General features: G+C 41.9%; 4 protein-coding genes across 10 annotated transcripts in view; 2 read left to right on the forward strand and 2 right to left on the reverse strand.

Annotated features, from left to right (window-relative positions):
* Positions 1-5,133, forward strand: part of mapk8ip3 (mitogen-activated protein kinase 8 interacting protein 3) — a gene marked incomplete in the record, with an annotated part of 1,049,817 nt that extends 1,044,684 nt beyond the window's left edge. Inside the window, 8 exon segments of the mRNA XM_037978658.1 lie at positions 72-139; positions 277-425; positions 526-697; positions 821-934; positions 2,265-2,303; positions 2,661-2,825; positions 2,911-3,057; positions 4,308-5,133. Coding sequence (XP_037834586.1) covers positions 72-139; positions 277-425; positions 526-697; positions 821-934; positions 2,265-2,303; positions 2,661-2,825; positions 2,911-3,057; positions 4,308-4,435 — 982 coding nt within the window.
* Positions 5,134-5,187: 54 nt separating this feature from the next.
* nme3 (NME/NM23 nucleoside diphosphate kinase 3) lies at positions 5,188-8,949 on the reverse strand. Its single transcript, XM_017428130.3, has 5 exons — positions 8,804-8,949; positions 7,336-7,466; positions 7,126-7,227; positions 6,941-7,053; positions 5,188-6,039 (listed from the first exon to the last, which is right to left on the reverse strand). The coding sequence occupies exons 1-5, from the start codon at positions 8,847-8,849 to the stop codon at positions 5,925-5,927; spliced, it is 507 nt and encodes a 168-aa protein (XP_017283619.1). The 5' UTR covers positions 8,850-8,949; the 3' UTR covers positions 5,188-5,924.
* A 775-nt stretch (positions 8,950-9,724) lies between these two features.
* Positions 9,725-11,655, reverse strand: mrps34 (mitochondrial ribosomal protein S34). Of its 2 annotated transcripts, none has more exons than XM_017428132.3 (4): positions 11,538-11,655; positions 10,999-11,373; positions 10,421-10,463; positions 9,725-10,284 (listed from the first exon to the last, which is right to left on the reverse strand). In XM_017428132.3, the coding sequence occupies exons 2-4, from the start codon at positions 11,314-11,316 to the stop codon at positions 9,986-9,988; spliced, it is 660 nt and encodes a 219-aa protein (XP_017283621.1). In that variant the 5' UTR covers positions 11,317-11,373; positions 11,538-11,655; the 3' UTR covers positions 9,725-9,985. The 2 variants fall into 2 exon arrangements, with proteins under 2 accessions (XP_017283621.1, XP_024864311.1); XM_025008543.2 differs by having other exon boundaries at positions 11,548-11,607.
* An 859-nt stretch (positions 11,656-12,514) lies between these two features.
* Positions 12,515-17,868, forward strand: spsb3a (splA/ryanodine receptor domain and SOCS box containing 3a). 6 transcript variants are annotated; one of them, XM_037978766.1, is made up of 8 exons: positions 12,515-12,784; positions 13,454-13,543; positions 13,635-13,847; positions 13,987-14,167; positions 14,332-14,519; positions 14,599-14,701; positions 14,781-14,906; positions 16,297-17,868. In XM_037978766.1, exons 3-8 carry the CDS (start codon positions 13,722-13,724, stop codon positions 16,689-16,691), a joined length of 1,119 nt encoding a protein of 372 aa, XP_037834694.1. In that variant the 5' UTR covers positions 12,515-12,784; positions 13,454-13,543; positions 13,635-13,721; the 3' UTR covers positions 16,692-17,868. The 6 variants fall into 6 exon arrangements, with proteins under 6 accessions (XP_037834694.1, XP_024864350.1, XP_017283570.1 ...); XM_025008582.2 differs by having other exon boundaries at positions 13,638-13,847; XM_017428081.3 differs by having other exon boundaries at positions 13,454-13,509.
* The last annotated feature ends 1,634 nt before the right edge of the window (positions 17,869-19,502 follow it).

The following is a 19,502-nucleotide window of genomic DNA, read 5'->3' on the forward strand; positions in this document are numbered from 1 at the left end:
GGTGGGTGTCAGGGTCTGTGCGGGTCTCTTTGAATCCCTGCAGCAAGTTTCTGTCTCCTGTCGAACTGCAGGCACGTGAAAGGTCGGGTTCTGGTCGCGCTCGCTGACGGGACGCTCGCCATATTTCATAGGTCGGAAGGTACGGACGCGTCCTGATCATCTGTCCGATCAAAGCAGACTCCATGTTTTTGTTTTTGTTTTCTTTTTGTTTCATGAAGATGTGTATTTCTGCTGCATGGAGGTCTGGTTTTGCATCAAGGTTGTTTTTGTCCACAGACGGTCAGTGGGATCTGTCCAACTACCACCTCATGGACCTGGGTCGGCCTCATCACTCCATCCGCTGCATGGCCGTCGTCCACGACAAGGTGTGGTGCGGCTACAAGAACAAGATCCACGTCATTCAGCCCAAAAGCATGCAGATTGAGGCAAGTCGCTAACCTGCTTTTGTCTGATTTTTAAATATTGCATCAAACGTTACCGTGTTTTGCAGCGGCACGCACTGATTCCCTCGGTCTGATTCCACAGAAGTCCTTCGACGCCCACCCGCGCAGGGAGAGTCAGGTGCGGCAGCTGGCGTGGATCGGTGACGGCGTGTGGGTGTCCATCCGACTGGACTCAACTCTGCGCCTGTACCACGCGCACACGCACCAGCACCTCCAGGATGTCGACATCGAGCCGTACGTCAGCAAAATGTTGGGTGAGTTTTTGTCTGTTGATCGGGGTTTTATTTTTTTAATACATTCTCAGCGATTTATCCATCGTAACACAGTAGATATTTTAATTCCTGCTGAGCCTCGACATGCCCTTCTGTCTCTCACAGGAACGGGCAAGCTGGGCTTCTCTTTCGTTCGGATCACGGCCCTCCTTATTGGTGGAAATCGTCTCTGGGTGGGAACCGGGAACGGTGTGATCATCTCCATCCCTCTGACAGAAAGTGAGTGTTTATACAGCAGGAGACCGACAACGAAAGGGGTCAGACGTTAACAAACTGTTGGAGACAGCAAAGAAGATAATTTGTTTGGTTTTTTTTGTGTGGAAGAAAATCATCCAGCAGTTTTTAAAGCTGTATTTGATTTTAAACAAAAAATACAATATGATTAAATAAGTAGTTTAGGAGTTTTGAGGCACAACTTCACCTGCTTTTAAAGTAAATGGAGAGGAAAATAAATCTAAGCAGGTTAAAGCAGTTTAACTTCTTTAAAGTGGGGTTCTGTGGAAAGGTTATGAAAAATTAATATCTTACCTGTTGTAGATAACTCTTTCAGTGACCTCAGATTGGAGAAATTGAGTTTATTCCTGACAGACTGATGAGCTAATGGCTAGTCCGAGCGCGGCCGAGAATGAGGTGGGTTGCTCTCGTCTTAAAACAACTCTTCATTTGTTTGCCGTCAGTTTTGTTTGAACTTAATTTTGGTCATTATTTGCAAGCGCAAACGGCCACTTTGGTCTCGGTTCTTCTCCGACTAGTCATTAGCTCATCGATCCGTCACAATTAAACCCCATTTCTCCAAACCGATGTCGTTCAAAGAGTTATCTACAACAGGTAAGATGTTAATTGTCTATAATCTTTCCACAGAGTCACACTTTAAAAGATCCTAACTGTCAAGAAAACAAGTTTATTAACTCGTTTCAGATTGTGGCTTTTGTCAAGATGATCATAAAACATTTAATGGTAAAAATAATAGAAAAAAAACAAACAAACCAATCAGAGGTTTCCACATAATTACTCTGACCAGGGAAGTGGCTTTTGGTACAACGTAGGATTGTTTTTACAAGTTTTAAAGAAAAATGCTCCACTCCGACAAAAGACTGGTTCTGAAGCCCTCCAAAGAGGTCAGAAATCTGCTACTGAGCACATCCTGACAGTACAAACGTAAAGAAACACAGAAACAGTTAAAAAGGATTAAAGTAAGCCCAGTCAGATAATAAAGTTATTTTTACTGGGTTTTTTGGGTTTTTTTTTTACAAATTATCTGGTACTCAGATCTTAAAAAATCTCTGAACAATAAGTGTCATTGTTTCAGGTTTCAGTCAAAAGGCAAAACTAATGGTTTTTTTTTTGTTTTTATGTGGTTATTCCGTACAAGCCGATATTTACCTAGACTCCTTTCAGCTAACCCTCTCCTCTCCCTGCGACTTCCCGCCTTCCTTTTTTCCTCCCTCCCTCAGTACTCGTACGCTGTCACGCCTCGGTCATAATTATCACTGTTGCTGTCCTCTTTCTCCTGCTCTTCCTCCTTCTCCTCCTCCTCCTCCTCCCAAAGCGGTGGTCCTTCACCGGGGACAGCTCCTGGGTTTGAGGGGTAAGTGGGAGCGCTCCCGTCCTCCTGTTGTTGTTCTCACCCGGTCAGACCTTCACGAGTCCCGAGTCTGCGTGTCTCTGTTTGCTTTTCGTGTTCTCGCTTCTGTCTGTGATTATTTGCAAAAGGATCCGTGTGATTCAGGTGTTTATAGTTTGGTCAGAGGAGGCGTTTTTCCTGTCAGATGCTCTGCATGCCAGTTTTATTGTGATTCGTTATGTGCAACAAATCCACTGCATGGAAGAAGTTAGTTTTACTTTAATTTGGGCAAAAAGAAAAACCTTAAAGCTCTAAACATGATGTGGTTCGCTTTACCGTAAACTTTACCGTTTGATTTCTCGCCGCCGTTGCTCTGACCAGCCAATAAGGTGTCGCCTACGTCCTCCGGCGGCGTGATCCACGTGTATGGCGACGACGGCTCGGAGAAGAGCAGCGGCAGCTTCATCCCGTACTGCTCCATGGCACAAGCCCAGCTGTGTTTCCACGGCCACCGCGACGCCGTCAAGTTCTTCGTCTCTGTGCCGGGTTAGTGACGAGCCTGAGCGCCAGGCCGTGTTCGCCCGTCCTCATGTAGCCGTGCACATCCTTACCGCTTTCTTCTCTGTGACAGGCAATGTTCTGGCTACCCTGAACGGCAGCGTTCTGGACAGCCCGTCAGAAGGACAGAGCTCCGCCGCGCCGACAGAGACGGAGGCGCAGAGCGTCCACAACGTGTTGGTGTTGAGCGGAGGAGAGGGATACATCGACTTCCGTATCGGTAAAGCCCACGCCTTCAGAGCGACAAATACAACCTTCACCTCGTAGGACCTGGTGTATGTAGACGTCACATTTTGAGCAGCACTCCTTGATTCACATCAGGTCCCAATCAGCCCAGATGGCAAAGAGAAATTTAAAGTTGTCAAATTAAGAGCACTGAAGGTTCGATTTAAAAAAAATGTAACATTTACATTTGTTTTCTGACGTCATTTATCTTTAATTTGATTTGGTGGACAGAGTAAAGAATGACCAGATGACACAGATACACCGACAGTAAAGAGCTGCAGGTTCATATCTACTGAAGCTGTAGCCTTAAAGGGATAGTTCAGATCTCCTGAAGTGGGGTTCTATGGAACGGTCATGAACAAGTAATATCTTACCTGTTGTAGATAACTCGACTTCAACAACAGCGGTGGTGAACAAAGCAGAGTGCTGCCGTCTTAAAGCAACTTTAATCGTTGTAGCGGTACAAGTGAGCGGTGCTTTAAAAATCTTTACGCTGCCGCCAACTCCTCGCCGCACGCTTATTAACGAACAATTCTGTGGTTATTTGTGAGCATAAACAGCAGCTGCAGCAGCTAGCTGTAGCACTTCCAGCGCAGAGTATCATATTTCTGCCGTAGTAACCGTGTGATGTGAAACTGGTTTATAAAATAGTGTTTTTATAAAAACTGCTGTGAATTTTGGGGATTTGATTTGTTTTAAGTTGCCACTTTGGTCAGACTAGCCGTTAGCTCCTCTAATGTCCAAATGTTTGGATGCTTCGCCTAATGTTGGCTGGGAAAACGAGTAAATTATATCCTGAAGTGAGACGCACTCGTCCTGTATTCGCTGACGAAGCAGTTTAAAACTATTTAAAAGGATCACAAAGTGCAACTAAGTTATCTTAAAAGTAGACATTTAGAGGTTAAATCATACATGACGCTCACGTGTCTGCTTGTTCTCACAATAATGGAAAGAAATATACAAATAAAGAGGTTTTATTGTTGAAAACCTGAGCGAATTTAAAATAAAGAGCGATTAGCTACACCTAGTGGTCACAGACAGGAACTGCACCTCCACAACTCACATTTCAGAAAACTGGGGTCAATTATTGATAAAAATAGCTCCGTAATGCAGCGACCCAGAGGAAAAAAAGATAATGTTACTAATCAGTATTAATATAGTCTTGTCTTTTAAAAATATCAGCTCACATTGTGGAAATACAGCTTTTGAGCTCTGTTACAATTGTTTTTTTTTTTATTTTTAAAGGCGATGGAGAGGATGATGAGACAGAGGAAGGAGAAAGCAGCGGTGAAGCTTCGCAGATGAAACCCGCTCTGAGCAAAGCCGAGCGAAGCCACATCATCGTCTGGCAGGTGTCCTACGTGCCCGAATGACGCCCGAAACTGGCTGACCGTCACATCCGAACATCTCTCTGAATAATAATCAGTATCTTGATTATTGTAACAATCCCGGGTCATGTAAAAGTTCCCCCCTGGCTGTGAAACCCTCCGAGCCTTGCATCGTTCCTTGTAACTATTATACCCCCCCCCCCGGTCCCGTCACCTTTTACCGCCTGTAAATGACCTCCTCTGATCTATTTATCTGCCTGCCGTCCTACGGCCGCCCCACGCAGGACGTTGTAACCATCATCATAAGCCTTGTAACCCGGCCTCATAACTACCTCCCTCGTCTGCGTCGATCTTATACTCGCCCTGTAAGCACACGCCATCTTTTCCAGAGGTTTATCCCGTCAAATTTAGGCCTAAAAAGAACAGCGGCGGCGTGAAGGTTAGCCTCACGACCCCACAAACCATCTCTTCGTTGTTTTCTAGTGTCTGTATTTCCATCCGCAGCGGTTCAAAGGTCAGACCACGTCCACATCCACCTAAAGGGGCCGAGTTCAACGTCTCCAAACTTCCATTTCTGAAATAATCCCCTCCCAGAGTAGCTGTTCAGACGGTTCGGTGCCCGGCAGCATGTTTTTACTTTATGTACAGGGGTTGCTGTAAATCCTCTCGGTTCAGTATGGAAATCTGTGCATTGATCTCTATCTGTGGATTAAATATTAAACATATTTGTGTGCTGAAAGCAATTTAATGTGTGGCACTTTGTTCAACGTCACAAGAAGTTACAACAGAGGACCGTATTTTAAAAAGCTTGGATTTATTATTTGTTTTTGAACCATTTGAAAACATCGTAGGACCTTACAGACGCTGGGGATGGTTTTCCTTTAGTCAAAGACAAAATATGAGCAAATTATGTCCACTGCCGTTTCATTTTAAAGGTTGAAGCTAAGCCTTTTAAGAAAATATAAAAAAAACATAAGAGCTATATGTTAATCTAAAGCTTGAAACTTTACATTCAAGTACTTCCACATGATCATTAACTAATAACCACTGGTTGATTTTCCTCTAAAAAACTAAAACCTACAACAAGCTTTTGTTACTAAGTGCCAAAAAAAGGGACAGGTAGTGTATTTACTAAGAGTTATGTGTTATTCTGAAGCTTTAAAGAGGCATAACACCAGCTGATTGCACAGCTTAATGAATTCATCTGAATCAGCTTTTATTTGCAGCCATTTTACCTGAAGTGTCATAAATCCACAGTTTTATTGCTCCAAATCAACATGAAACTGCTCAACAAAACCACGCTGGCCACAGGAAGCAGGGTATTTTATCAACATGTTGCTCATTTAGTGTTTTTTGTTAAAGCCGTCCCCCTGCGTCAGGGGAAAATGTAAACAGAGAAATGCAGTGAAGGTAGAGCGGATCTTCCTCCGTGGAGCAAACAGCTGAAAGGAGACATTCGTCTGAGGCAAGATGAGGTCTTTTTTCTTCTATCAGCTTAAAGCCCGCTGGTTTCCGTCTGGACCGGCGCGGGCCGTCAGTAGACCCACCTCCTGCTGCTGCTCTCCCAGCTCTGGAGCTCCTTCTGACCGAACCACAGACTGATCTCCTTCTGGGCGCTCTCCACCGAGTCGCTGCCGTGGATCACGTTCCTGAACGCAGAGCAGAACGCCGGTCGGTTTATTTTTATGTTTGTTTACCCCAAAACCAAAACAGACAAACTATTCACAGAAACATCAAAACAGTCAAACATCCTCAACATTTTACAACAAAGAAAACCAGCGTATGAAGAGGATTAGATACTAAAGGGCCTTAAAAAGCATTTTATTTACTTTTTGTTTGTTTTTACTTTTTTCTTTATTCCACGTTTTATAAAGTGACATTTTTCCACCTAAAAAGTGTTTTATTGTGTGATGGATGAATACAATGTCAATATATAAATATCATAGATTTCATTTATTTTGACAATTTTGAATAAAAATCCATCAAAAAGTGTTTAAATCAACAGAACATTTAACGCTTTATGAAAGGTGCCTTGTAGGTAAATTCACACTGATTAATCTGCTCTAATATAAATTATTTTGTCTAAGGGTTAACTTTATTTAATTTAAGCAATTATTGGGATGTTTAGTTAAATGAAAACTATATATTGGCCAAATATTGTAAAAACTGGTGTTGCATATCGGCTACCCTGATTTCTGAGAATCATTTTGGCATCTACTTGTAATTTATTTATAAACAAAATCTTTGCAGTTTTTTTAGGAGAGAAAATAAACAGTCCAGCATTTTATAAAAGTGCTTCACTTGAAATTAAAATGTAAACATTACATTAAATACAGAGTAAAACTAATATATTTAACTGCAATTATGACAAAACCGGCTGTTTTGTTGACGACTTTTTTTTCCAGAACGTCTTCAGCCTTTAAAGACTTCGCTTCACCTAAACTTTAATATTTTCTTCCAGCAGAATGTTTTTTTCTGCTCTTTAAGCTGCAGGTTTTAATAAACTCACGTCTCATTTCTCCTGATGTGTTTGAATTTGTCAGCTCTTACTTGCCCACTTCTAAGCAAAAATCTCCCCAGACGGTTCCAGGCAGCGAGTCCGAAGGATCCGTCTCTCCTAACATCTTGCGAGCCGTTTTGACCACGTCCAAACCCTGCCACACCTGAACAGACACGCCATTAGATAGTAGGAGTTTGAAATGAAAAGAAAACAATGAAAAGTGTGTGTGCCTCACCATTGCAACGACGGGTCCAGAGCTCATGTATCTTATCAGCGAGCTGAAGAACGGCCGGTTCCTCAGGTCCCAGTAGTGCTCCCGGAGCAGGTCCTCAGACGCCTGGTTTACACAAGAAAAACATGACAAACACAAACTTGTTTACTAGTGTCCAGCGTTCACTGCGCCAATCCCCACCGTGCGCTGGAGCCACGGGTTCGCAGCACGTACCTGCACGAGCTTGAGGCCCACGAGTTTGAACCCCTTTCTCTCAAAGCGACGCACAATTTCTCCCACCAGTCTCCACTGCACGCCGTCCGGTTTCACGGCGACGAAGGTGCGCTCGTTCGCCCCCGTCCAGCCTGGAACATCGGTGCAAAGTTTCCACAGAATCAAAACGCTTTGCTTGTCATTTCACACCAAACTTCAGAGAAGATTTGGTAGATTTATAATAACAAAAAAAGACTCAAATCTGAAAAGATCTGTCGACTTTTGACCCCTTTTCTAACATTAAAACATCTGGAAATTTCTTGTGAATACCAAATATCTCCCTGTTGGAATATCAGGCTTGTAGTAAAATATTTTTAGCTTAAATTTAAAAATAAAAAGCAGCTAAATTTGGGTATATTTTACCTTTTTGGAGCCACAAAACACCAGACAAAGAAAATGTTTTAGCATATTTCAGGGTTTAGATGTGTACCAAGATGTTTAATTTAGACTTTGTTGTCCGTTTAATAGTCTCAACAATAAAAAGCCGGTTTTTATCACTTATTTTATTTTTTTTAATTTAAAGACATCAGGGGGCCGGTTGGAGATCATCCAGACGCCACTCCTGGCCCATGAGCTGGATGTTGTCTGTCTGGTCCAAAATGTTTTTAATCAGAAACTCAAAACCAAAGATACTGATGGATAAAACCTTTAAACTCGAGGCTTGGTGAGGTAAATGAACCAACAGTGAGCATCAGGATGACTTTTATACACAAAATATGTGAAAAATTATCTCATTTGTCTGATCAATTTTCAAAAATTTTGAATTTAATCTTTTAGAAAATAGAACTGGGAGTAAAGTCTGGAAACACCAATGATTTTTCCAAACTTATCTAAACTAAAACATGCACCTTAATAAGGTTTTTTGCTATAAAAGCCAACATCTTTGCTTGTCTTGCGTTGTAGACTTCTAACAAATGCTTAAAAAGCTTCAGAAGTGGAGCAACAAACCTCAACACACACGCTGCCTGAATCTAGTTTAGTTTGCCTCTCCAGGTTCATCAATCAGGGTGTGTTTCTGCACCAAATCTTCCAGCTCATGCAAATCTCTGTGACCTTTTTTTGCGCATGCGCACATTAACTAATAATAAGCCGCTGATTCAACTTTTCTTCAGAGGAGTGCAAACCTGGAATTAGTTAGCAAGCTAACCCCAAGCACTTTAGGTACAAAGTCGTGCGTTAAAGCAACAGAGGAACGGGGTTAAAAAGCGTAAAGTTTCGTTGTTTTATTAATCAAACTGGAAGCCAAATTCCCGGCGCTTCTGGTAAAGTTAGCAGGTTTGTGTGTTTCAGCTCTCCTCTCTGATGCTAACCGAGGCGGCGGCGTCAGCATCGGCATCTCCAGAAAACCGAGAATATCAGCCGGTAAGACTCACGCCGAGGCCCCGTAACCCTAACCGGGACGGTCTACAGACACAAATATGTCACCAACCTGACTGGAAGAAATGAGCGAAAACAGACATAAACAGGAAAATCATGGCCGGTGGAGGACGGAGCACTGAGATCTCTCTGTGGGCAACGGAGAGGATCGGCTCGCGCGGATTCGCGTTGCTAAGAAACGCTTCGTAGGCGAGACCACGTGGTGCAGCAGCTACGGGAGCCCAGGAGGATTTACGTTACGGCAGGGAAAAAAACTGACTCCAGATTTTCTCACGGAAACCGAGCTTTAATTTCGTATTAAAGACGGTTCGAAAAACCTCAGTGAGTTTGCTGCGCTCGTGAGGATGTTGTTTAAGGAAATCAATCACAACTTGACCACATGTTTTATATAACACGTAAATTTTGTTATTATAAAACCCAGAATTTTACATATAGTTAGAAACTGCAGTTGTTTTTTCCATGTTAAAAACAATCTCAACATCATTAACTTATTATTAGACAAGCATGATGGGGGTAGGGGTGCTGCAGCACCTCTTGATGGCTCCCAGAGGACAGGAATAGCCAAATATAATATAAAACTGTATTTTATATTACTAAGATTTGCAATTTCATTCTGAAATTACTACAATGTCTAAAAGAAGCTGTTCTGCTTAAAAGTCAAAGATCTGCATCCAGATAAAACTTCATTTTGGTCCACATCTAACATTTGGGAACAACGTAGAAATAAAATTTCTTTTTAAGCCTAAACTGTGTCTCCTAACGCAACATGCTGTAATTGACTTTATTTGTGTTATAAAGTTCTAATCTAGACGTTACCAACTAATGCACTCTATTATATGACTTTTTTGTCAAAACCATTTTTGTATTTAAAAAAATAACAATTTAATTTAGCAAATAACACAGTTTTGGTTCCCTCTTAAACAATACACAATATAATGTCAACCTAGGATAAGTTAATAAAATGTAAATGTAATGGGTTTATAACCTATTAATAACAAACATTTTATTTTCCTTTGCATAAACAGGTGGAGCACATTCTCATACAGCTTTGATAAATGTATTAATGCATAAAAATATTTTAAAAGACCATGTTTGATCTCAAGTTTATTATTCAGCATATCACTCAAACATACACGGGCCTGTATCTGATGAACAGAAAACTCATCTGAGTCCAGGAGAAAACAAGATGTTGAGACGCATGAGAGTCCAAAGATGTGTGAGTCATAAGGTGGCTTCATACGGCTGTGCCCTCTTTCCTCTGTCTCTCTTGTGCCTGTCTAAAGAAATAGTCTTTGTTGAGCACTACGTCCCTCTTTAAAGGCAGGGCTGGCTCCTCTACCTCCGTGGCTCCTCCTGCTTTGTGACGCTCCGCCAGCATCATGGCACGCAGCAGCGGAGGGTAGGGGACGTAGCGCACCGGAGGCTCCGGGAGTGGCTGGAAGTCTTTAAACTGCTGCTCCATGTGTTTGGGAATCAGGCGCCAGTCGTGGTACATCACTTTATCTACCTCCTTCACTTCACTCTCAGGTTTTCCTGTCAAACAAAACAACAGGTTATGCAGATTATAACAGGTTATGTTATGTTGTAATACTGCATGACAACCAGTAATAATATCTCACCACATCATTGCGATCTGGTTTCAGCTCAGTTTAAGAGGGTCTGATCTTACCTTTATATGTGAGGATACCCCAGGCTTTGCCATGATCCATGTTCTACACAAAGAAACGGAGGTGGTTTGTTAGGACACATGTAGAACGGTGCGTTAAGAATGTGCATTATAAAGAGGGGATAAATGTTGGATCAGGATAAGAAAGTTTGCTAAATGCTCTCAGTGAACCTTCTGAACCAGGTCAGTTTGGATAAAGCATTGATATATATTCAGCTGTGCTGGGGATGGCTCAATAAACATGAATTGCTGGTTAAAAAAAAAAGAAATACAAAAAACGTTTATGTTTAATTTTCCAGAATGATAGGTAGAAAAAAAAGAGAACAATATGTACACACAACTTCAAATATTTTTAAATATAACAAAAATAAAGTGTATGCACTTGCACAAACACAGTTTTAAATAAATAGATACTTTTGTCATTCGTTTCATACACCACAGTGCACATTAGAATGAAATTGTATTGCAATGGCTCAGATGAAGGGGGAAAAAAGAAATAAGCTTGCATCTGAGCACGGGTTTAGTTTTAGGATGAGCTCCAAACTGCTAAGTGCAGCACAGTGACCTGGAGCATCTCTCACCTCAGCTGTGTAGTCCACCTTGACCTTTGTGATCTGCCAGTAGCTGGGCTCGGTGTGGTCCTCCAGCCAGGACTTTCGGGTGAACATCCGGCCAATTCCGAACAGTCTCAAACCTGCCAGCAGAGAGAAGAGGCGGCTCTCCCTGCGGACATCCTGCCAGGCCATGACGGGCAGCATCTTCCCGGTGAGAGGCCGCCTCATCGTCTCGTAGTCCAGGGCGTACTTCTGGGAGTCCGGCGGCTGCGACTTCAGCTCTCGGTACGCCCGGATCTTCCGAGCCATTTCAGCTATGAGACGCAGCCTCTTCTTCTTCGCCATGACGGTGAAAAGTGCCGCAAATACCCGTTCACCGAAGCGCACTGGACCGCGTTTAACCTGAGAACGAAAATCAATGTTACAACTGAACTTAAGTACAACAACAGCAAAAATAAACACTCAATGCTAAAAAAAAAACTACTTCAAATTATTCAAAACAATCACTAGACAAAAACTGCTTAGTGAGAAAATGTTTATAATAATAAATATATCAGTTAAAATACCTAAACGTGCCTGGAGAAATACGGTTTTGCAGTCGACCTCCGCAAGCAAGGCACACAACTTCCGCTTAGCTGGTCCGACCAAAAATAGTTCCGTACGAAACATCTGTGTGTACTTTTTGTTCTGCAGGTTGAAAATGTAGCTGAAGTTATATTTTTTTAAAAAACCAAACAAATCCTTCTTTTCGTTGTTCAGCCATTTAGGTCAATAAAGTAAACATAAGTGTCAGAGTTAGGAAGTCTGTATTCCTGCAAAGGAAAAAATAGTTGCCTTTGATGCTGTTTTGGTTGGTATTATTTCACTTTTATAGAATTTAATGTGCAAGGACAAGATTTTGTAGAGGGGCTAAATTAATGGAACAACTTTGACCATTATGTTTAAAATAAAATATCAGAAGAGAAGTTGGATTCAGCTAAATAAAAATAATAATAATTTTTCCCTACAACTTTGAAGAGTTTGTACAAAACCTGTAATTTATTTATGTATAAAAACACTAACCTGCTGTATAATCAACCCGTATGGTTTTACTGAACTTTATATAAATATATATTTAGCTGACCTACTTTAGTTATAGCATACATTATTTAAGCACACACACTAAAAAAAAACATTTATCCTCGAGAAATGTGATTTAATCTTTACCTTCAGTCAGATATTTTTGCTAAAATTATTTTGTATTCCTGTAAGACAACAACAATTAAAGCATAATACAAACGTAATTAACAATCATAAGAGAGGAAAAATCTAAAACACATTAGAACTGTCTCACAGTAGAAATAATGACAAACCATAACCACTTTTGTCATTTGACATATTTTTAACCCTAATTAATGTCAACAAGAGTGAGATTAGTGTATTTCATGCTGTGTCTTGCAGACACCTTTTATTCTGAAGGCTGTGAGGTTTTCTCCTCCAGTGGAAATAGTAAAAAGGTTATTTTAAAGCCTGAACTTGGCTTTAATAAAGGGAGACTTGATGCGACTCTAACTTCCTGTGAAGGAGCCCGACGTGTTTTTGTTTACGACGGGGTCACACTCACTGAAAGTAGGTCATGAAAAAACGAAGGCACCCGTCCACAAGCCGCCTTCTAACTATCTAACTCCGAGAGGGGGTCAACAAACTACATTTCTTTCTGTTTTATTAGCTTTACGTGTCGCTAATAAATCCCCGGAAACGTGAATCTGCTCCAGATTGCTAGCGGCTAGCAGCAAGTAGCCTCCGACGCTAGCTCCTGTTTGTGCAGCTCCAGGTACGTCCTGCTACTATACTTGTACAAAAAATTGCCAAATCTACTCTTGTGGTCGCTTCAATAAAACATTAAACTGTCAGCTGCCGTGTTGTGACTTTATTTTGACATTTTACGTGATAATCTACAAGCTAAAGTGGCGCAGTTAGCTGTTAGCGTTAGCCTAAGTGGCTAATTAAGCTAACGTGGAAACAACACCGCGCATCAAATATTTATTTACCGTCGATGCTAATCATTTTGTTAAATTACAACTAAAATTCTATCTTTATATTGTGCAGCTTGGGTATGTATTTTTGTTAGAAATATGCAGTCTTGTTGTTTTATCGAGGCGTTGCGGTTTTCGCTGGTTTAAACATATGTGAAGAAAAAAAATCAATTAACAGATAAACATTAAAGATTTAATGTTGCAGCATAAAAAATATCAAAATCTTTACAGTGTGGTGTCCTGCCCTGGGGACACAGTGCCAGCATAAATAAATACATTTCAGTAAATAAATTTAGCTCCAATAGATTTCAAGTCATTATAAAACATCTTCTGAAATACTGAAGCTTTAAAAAAATCCGTTTTGTGATCTTTATTATGATTTAATATATATATATATTATTTGTTGCAATGTGTTTTGTGATGGTCTTTTTGTAAAATTGACAGTTTTTCTCTCTGTTATGTTTCAGGGCTTCTGCAAATATTACTGATGGGAAAAAATAACATCAATCAAAGTTTCTCAGACGTAAACAAGATTATAAAGTTGAAAGTTCATTTAGGCGCGTACATTAGATTAGAGTAAGCAGCAAAACCAAGCAGCAGTGATGTGAGTTTGCAGATTTAAAGTCATGTTGCTCTGTTTGCTTTCAGCAGCTGGACTGATGCTTGGCTTCAGGCGTCTGGACTAAACCTCGACTGGGCGTCGAGCTCTTCTACTCGCGAGGCTCCGTTGCGGACATGTCGAGGCGAAGCAGGAACAGCCGCGCGTGGCGATACGTGTGGGGTGGGATCCGACGGGACGCCGACGCCCGGGCCCTGGTGTTGGCCTCTGAAGCCGAAGACTGGACCTATGACCGACTGGAGGTGTGAAAACAACTTGCGAAGAGATATGATAACAAGTTTTTTTTCTTGTGTTTGAAACTCAAGATGTGCCGTGTAGGTACGATAGTAATGCCGCTAACGCCTAACTTTGTTTTGTCTTCCTGAATCCTGACTCCCACAGTACAGTGATTCGGATTCAGAAGCAGACTTTTCGGCGGTGATGATTCCTAAGGTCCCCAGTGCCATACCCGTTACCGGGGAGTCGTACTGCAGCTGTGATTCGCAGGCAGAGACCAGTTACAACCCTCGTCTCCGAGGGTTTCACCAAATAAAAGACTGCCACTGTGGGGAGGATGACCAAGGTAAAACAGGAAGCAACTGTGTCCGAATTCACATTTCTGTTTTCCTGCTCTGCTGTCTGATATCACAGAAACAATATTAGCTGGAGTTCAGTTAAATAAAAGTTGTCAGTATTTGATTTCTACATTCAACTTGCCTTAAAATGTACAATCCCCCGGTGTTTCAGATTTTGACTGGGTTTGGGACACAAGCAGCCGATCAACAGCAACCTTGCTGAGCTGCGACAACCGCAAAGTGAGTTTCCACTCCGACTACAGCTGCGGCACAGCAGCGGTCCGCGGCTCCAAGGAGCTGGCCGACGGGCAGCACTTCTGGGAAATCAAGATGACGTCTCCGGTGTACGGCACAGACATGGTAACCCCACACTTCCAGCTTTCTTACCGCCGCCTGGCGCGATCCGAGACACTGTGCCTGAACGTTTATTTCTGAATAGATGGTTGGAGTCGGAACGTCTGACGTAAACCTAGACAAATACAGGCACACGTTCTGCAGCTTGTTGGGGAAAGACGCCGACAGCTGGGGTCTTTCTTACACAGGTGAGATCAACACTAATGTGACTCAGCAGCAGCTGCTTGATACGGCTGGGGTTTAAAAACAATACTGTTTCATTTGTAGGCCTGTTGCATCATAAAGGGAAGAAGATGAACTTCTCTTCTCGATTCGGACAAGGGTCCATCATCGGAGTTCATCTGGACTTGTGGCACGGCACTCTGACGTTCTTCAAGAATCGCAAGTGTATAGGTTAGTACGGAAGCTGCCGCTGATTGAAGTCGGAGTGTGGTTCAAGTGGCTCGTGGACTTCATGGCTGCTTTCATTTCTTGCGTTGTGTAATTTCTAATAAAAACTGATTAGAACTGTGATACGCGAGAGCGGATGGGAGCGAGGGGTGAAAAATAAACAGAAGAAGCACATTATAAAGCTCAAACTGGACAAAATCAAAGTAACAGTAAGTGAGGGATAGCATGGAGAAAGTCTGCACTCGATGAATTAAACATTTAATTAACCCGATTGGTAAAAGTGTAGCATTAAGAGTCCGACGTGCTTCGTTGCATCCACATGTGCAAGCTGTCCTGACCTTCCTGATGGGGACGTGCTCGTATTCGTGCTATCTTTGGCTCAGCTGCACCGCTGCGTTCGGCTCGGGGCTTTGCAGTTTTCACCGAAGGCCGCTACGTGATGATAAAGACCAAAGGAAGGAAAAGAGGGTTCTTACCAGGGATTTGTGTCCTCACTGCCGTTTGTCTTTCTTCTGCTCGTGGCCTTCTGTGTCCGCTATGTGAGTGGCGCCATGTTTAAAGCTCCCGCTCAGCACAGTCCGCGGGTTCACACGGGTCTGGGCTGCTCAGAAACCTGGCGCACCCTCACAGAGAGGGTGTTTCAGTCGAGTCAGGGTCATGAAATAATCCACCAGCATTTTTGATGTGCTCCCACTTGTCACATTAAACATAATATCTCATAGGCAGTTACTGCAGATGCTTAACTTATGAATTAATAAACTGATTATGTCCAATGACTGATGGCTTTATTAGTCAAATGATCAATACCAAAGCTGTGGAAGCCATGGATCGGTCTAATTCAGCCTTATGCTTCATGCTAATTCAAAAACCAATTCATTTGTTTTTATTTAAACTTACGTCAGTCACCATGAAACTGAATTCAACAGGAATTCATCACATCTGGTCAACACCTGGTTGGCTCAGGTTAACTCATTACGACTTAAATCAACTCTGTGCTCAAACCCACAGATTGTGAAAATAATCAGATCTGAATTAATGTTCTCAGTTATGAAAGCAGAAGTAGGTTGTTAGAATCACTGACTGTGTATTTGTGAATATCTGTGTAGTTGATGATGCAGTATCTGTACAGCATGCATAATTGAGTTTTTGTTTATTTTTGAAGTGGAAATTTTGAACTGAATTACAGAAATATAATTAATTCATTTGTCAGATTGCATTTAAACTTTTAAAAAGAGAGGATTATACATGCAAAGTAGTAACTCCTAAAGATTTTCTCCTCTTTAGGTTTTATTTACTCTAAAATTACAACCATGTGTCTAATTTTTCTGACCCCACCGTCAAAAAAACTTGTCCTAACGGATCAAACTGAGCATGTTTATCCTCCTCCATCCAGGTGTCGCGAGCACAGAGCTACACAATAAGAGGTTTTATCCCATGGCGTGCTCCACGGCGGCCAAGAGCAGCATGAAGGTCATCCGCTCGTGCTCCGCCCCCACCTCGCTGCTGTACCTGTGCTGCGCTCGCCTTCGCCGCCTGGTGCCGGACTGCATAGACACGCTGGACGTGCTGCCCCTGCCGCCCGGCCTGCGCCAGTTGCTCCACAACAAGCTGGGCTGGGTGCTGAGTCTGAACGGAGGCAACGCCGACGAGAGCCCCGACAGGCGCGAGCGGCCCCGCCGCCCGCCCATTGGTGCCCCCTCGGCCGGCCCGTCGTACTCCGAGAGCGACTCGGAGGGGTGCACGTCCGACCCCGAAGCCTGCCAGAGGAAAAGGTGCCGCTGGACGTGACCGCTCGGCCCGGATCCTGGCGTCCGTTTGAACACTCGCCGGTGACAAAACAAACTCCGGGGGCTGATTGGGTCGAGGGAGCAGCACATCACTGGAAAAGAAAGTGTATTCCTGCCGCCACATCTTCGCTGTGACCTTTTCTCACACATCTTTATATTTATCACATGTCAGCATCCCAACCTTTTTTCCCGTCACAAGTGAATTATTTTAAAAACTAGTAAATCGTCGCCGATGACGTGTGGGAAGCTGTGAGCTGCAGGAGCGTTAATGTACAGTGTAACACTGGCGTCAAGTAAGGCCAAATTTCGGTGGTCATGATGGTTTATTTGAAAAAAAACAAAACAACATCTTCTGTGTCCTGTATGCAACTAATCTGTGGTGTTTTAAACATAAATGGTATCAAAGCGTTACCAAAGCGGTCTGTTACATGTTTATCTGGCTTTTGTTATCAGTGAGATTCAGTTTCTGCTTTGTTGTAAATGTTGCAGGACAAACAAAAACCTTACAAATCGTCACCTAAATGTTACAAGCGAGTAAAAATAATAATAATTGGAAAGCACTCTGTATCGTTTCGTCTTCTGCTGACAAAAATGTTTCTTATTGTCTGTCACTGCGCAAAAATATCCTGTATTTAAAAACTCCTGGTCGCTTCAGTTATCAGACGTTTGTTTCCTGAGAACCCCGTTCGTGTGGCGGACTTCCTGCGTTTTGATTTAGGCAGAAGCGTTTCACTCCGAGGCAACTTTTCACGGCTCTGACGTTATTTTAAAGCTTTTTTCTTTTAAAGTGATTTTCTATGCCAAGAGGTTTAATGCTGATCCTCTTTTTTGTACTTCTGTTTATGCAAAGGTGTTCTGTCAAATCTTTGTTACATCTTTTTTTGTTTGTTTTGTAACTCTGAATCTTATTTTTACAGGCTACGAACAGAAAATCAGTCGTCTAATGTTGGTGGGAACATTTAAAGCTTCCTGTGGTCTGATCTGCTCCTCATGCAGTCTGGTTCTTTGTATTTTAATTTAATTGTTTTTGCTTCTTTTTACAAACTATAGCTGTACAGTTGCAAAACAAAGAACGAAAACTATAATTTTCAGGACTTGTAAATTAACTCTTAGCGTCTTGTCCTCTTCAGTCACTTTTTTTTCTCCAATATTCCCGTTAATAAACAGTAATCTCTGTACTCCTGCTTTTATTCTTTCTGATAAGGCTCTTATCGGGTCTAATAAGAACCTAATGGTGTCAGTTGTTCTGGACCTGAGCGAGTGCCGTATGAAGCTTAAAGAGGACATAAAATTTCTGGGTCGTCTTCTGTTCTTCCAACACGTAGCGGTCAGCTGGAGGCAGATTCTTACTTATTTTAGATCCAAAACAAGACTTTAACACCTGACGGTAAAATGAGTCGTCACTGATACGCCGTGGGGAAGGAACTCCTACATAAAACTGACTAAACCGGTAACTTTTTTGGCTGTTTTTCTGTAAAATTACACATACTGGGAGGAAATGTACATTTCTTTGGTGATAACTCTTAAAAAAAGCAGTTTTGGGTGACAGCTTTTACTTTGTTGCCATATAATCTGGTTGAATTTTCAATATGATTATAATGACTGACGTGTTTTAAATTGTTCTAAAATATAAAACTTAAAAGTGTATATATGTATTCAACCCCCACCCTTAAAGTCAGTACTTTTAGTAGCACTAAAAGTGATCTTGGTCCATCTAATTAGAAGTTCTTGTTTGTTCTTCACGACCTAACGGCTCCAGCTCCTCCAGGTTGGACGGGCTGCTTTTTTCCTAATATGATCGACGAGACGCTTCATCGTAAAGGACATCCAGTTCTCAGGAGTTACCACGGAAATAATGATTTTCTTTCCATTTTTATGTTTGAGCCGAAGGTGATTTTAAATGGAGCATGCACCTAAACTAACTATAAGAGCTCTTAGTTTGAATTATGTGGTTCTAATTTAGTTCAGGATGTTAAATCTCAGCTAAAAATCTCCTCAAATGGAAAAAAAATCAAAGCCACTAAATTGTCTGGTGTCGCTTTTTTAAGCTTCATACCTTATCTTTTCTACCTTAACATTTTCCCGTATATTTCCATATTTAGTGTGATTAAGAACATTTAAATTCTGCAGATGCTCTCGAACCGCTGCGGTGCAGAACGACGTCAACCAGGTGATCAATAAAAGCCCAAACGCTTGGCGTTTGCGCCCGGATCTTGAATAAAAACAGGCGGGACGATGCCGTTTTGGAGGTTGAGTTTTATTTGGAAATCTGACAGGCATGGCTGAACAGTGAGATTTCACTTTAAACAACAACAACAAAAAATAAAACAACCAAAAAGAAACAAAAATAAAGACAGCAGCACTACAGGTAAACAATACTAGTGTCTGAGAATGTCATATCAAACATAAATCCACTTACACACATACTGCACTCCAATATCTTACACACACACCCACACACTGCGTGAACACCCTCCAATAATATTCACTGTATCCAGAGGAATCGGAGCACTTGAACAATAACCCACAGTGCAAATAATCTAACTATACACAGATAATTTATATAGTTTATGTATATAGGGTATTCCATTTAGACAGTTTCAAAATCTTCAGAACTTTCCATAAATAGTGAAAAAAAAAAAAAAGATTCAAAAATGGTCCCCGAAAAGAACATGAACAAAATAAAATACTAGTGTGCACAACTTTTCAGCAGTCTCAAAACAGAAGGACGATTTTTAAAAACCACCAACATAAGACGAGAACCCGAACGGAGCGGAGGGGGAGGAAGGGGGGAGGAGAGAGAGAGAGAGGG

Source organism: Kryptolebias marmoratus, linkage group LG12, assembly GCF_001649575.2.
Source record: "Kryptolebias marmoratus isolate JLee-2015 linkage group LG12, ASM164957v2, whole genome shotgun sequence".
NCBI classification, from domain to species: Eukaryota; Metazoa; Chordata; class Actinopteri; order Cyprinodontiformes; family Rivulidae; genus Kryptolebias; species Kryptolebias marmoratus.

What these genes read in the sequence shown, in the direction of transcription:
- nme3 (XM_017428130.3), bottom strand. Translation starts at nt 8,849, where the DNA reads ATGATTTTCCTGTTTATGTCTGTTTTCGCTCATTTCTTCCAGTCAG. An exon ending in CGCTCATTTCTTCCAGTCAG is followed by an intron (nt 7,467 to 8,803) that starts GTTGGTGACATA and finishes CCGATGTTCCAG; the next exon opens with GCTGGACGGGGGCGAACGAG. An exon ending in CTGGACCCGTCGTTGCAATG is followed by an intron (nt 7,054 to 7,125) that starts GTGAGGCACACA and finishes GTGTCTGTTCAG; the next exon opens with GTGTGGCAGGGTTTGGACGT.
- spsb3a (XM_037978766.1), top strand. Translation starts at nt 13,722, where the DNA reads ATGTCGAGGCGAAGCAGGAACAGCCGCGCGTGGCGATACGTGTGGGGT. An exon ending in CTGTGGGGAGGATGACCAAG is followed by an intron (nt 14,168 to 14,331) that starts GTAAAACAGGAA and finishes CCGGTGTTTCAG; the next exon opens with ATTTTGACTGGGTTTGGGAC. An exon ending in CAAGAATCGCAAGTGTATAG is followed by an intron (nt 14,907 to 16,296) that starts GTTAGTACGGAA and finishes TCCTCCATCCAG; the next exon opens with GTGTCGCGAGCACAGAGCTA.
- mrps34 (XM_017428132.3), bottom strand. Translation starts at nt 11,316, where the DNA reads ATGGCGAAGAAGAAGAGGCTGCGTCTCATAGCTGAAATGGCTCGGAAG. An exon ending in AGGTGGACTACACAGCTGAG is followed by an intron (nt 10,464 to 10,998) that starts GTGAGAGATGCT and finishes TTCTTTGTGTAG; the next exon opens with AACATGGATCATGGCAAAGC. An exon ending in GGGTATCCTCACATATAAAG is followed by an intron (nt 10,285 to 10,420) that starts GTAAGATCAGAC and finishes TTTGTTTGACAG; the next exon opens with GAAAACCTGAGAGTGAAGTG.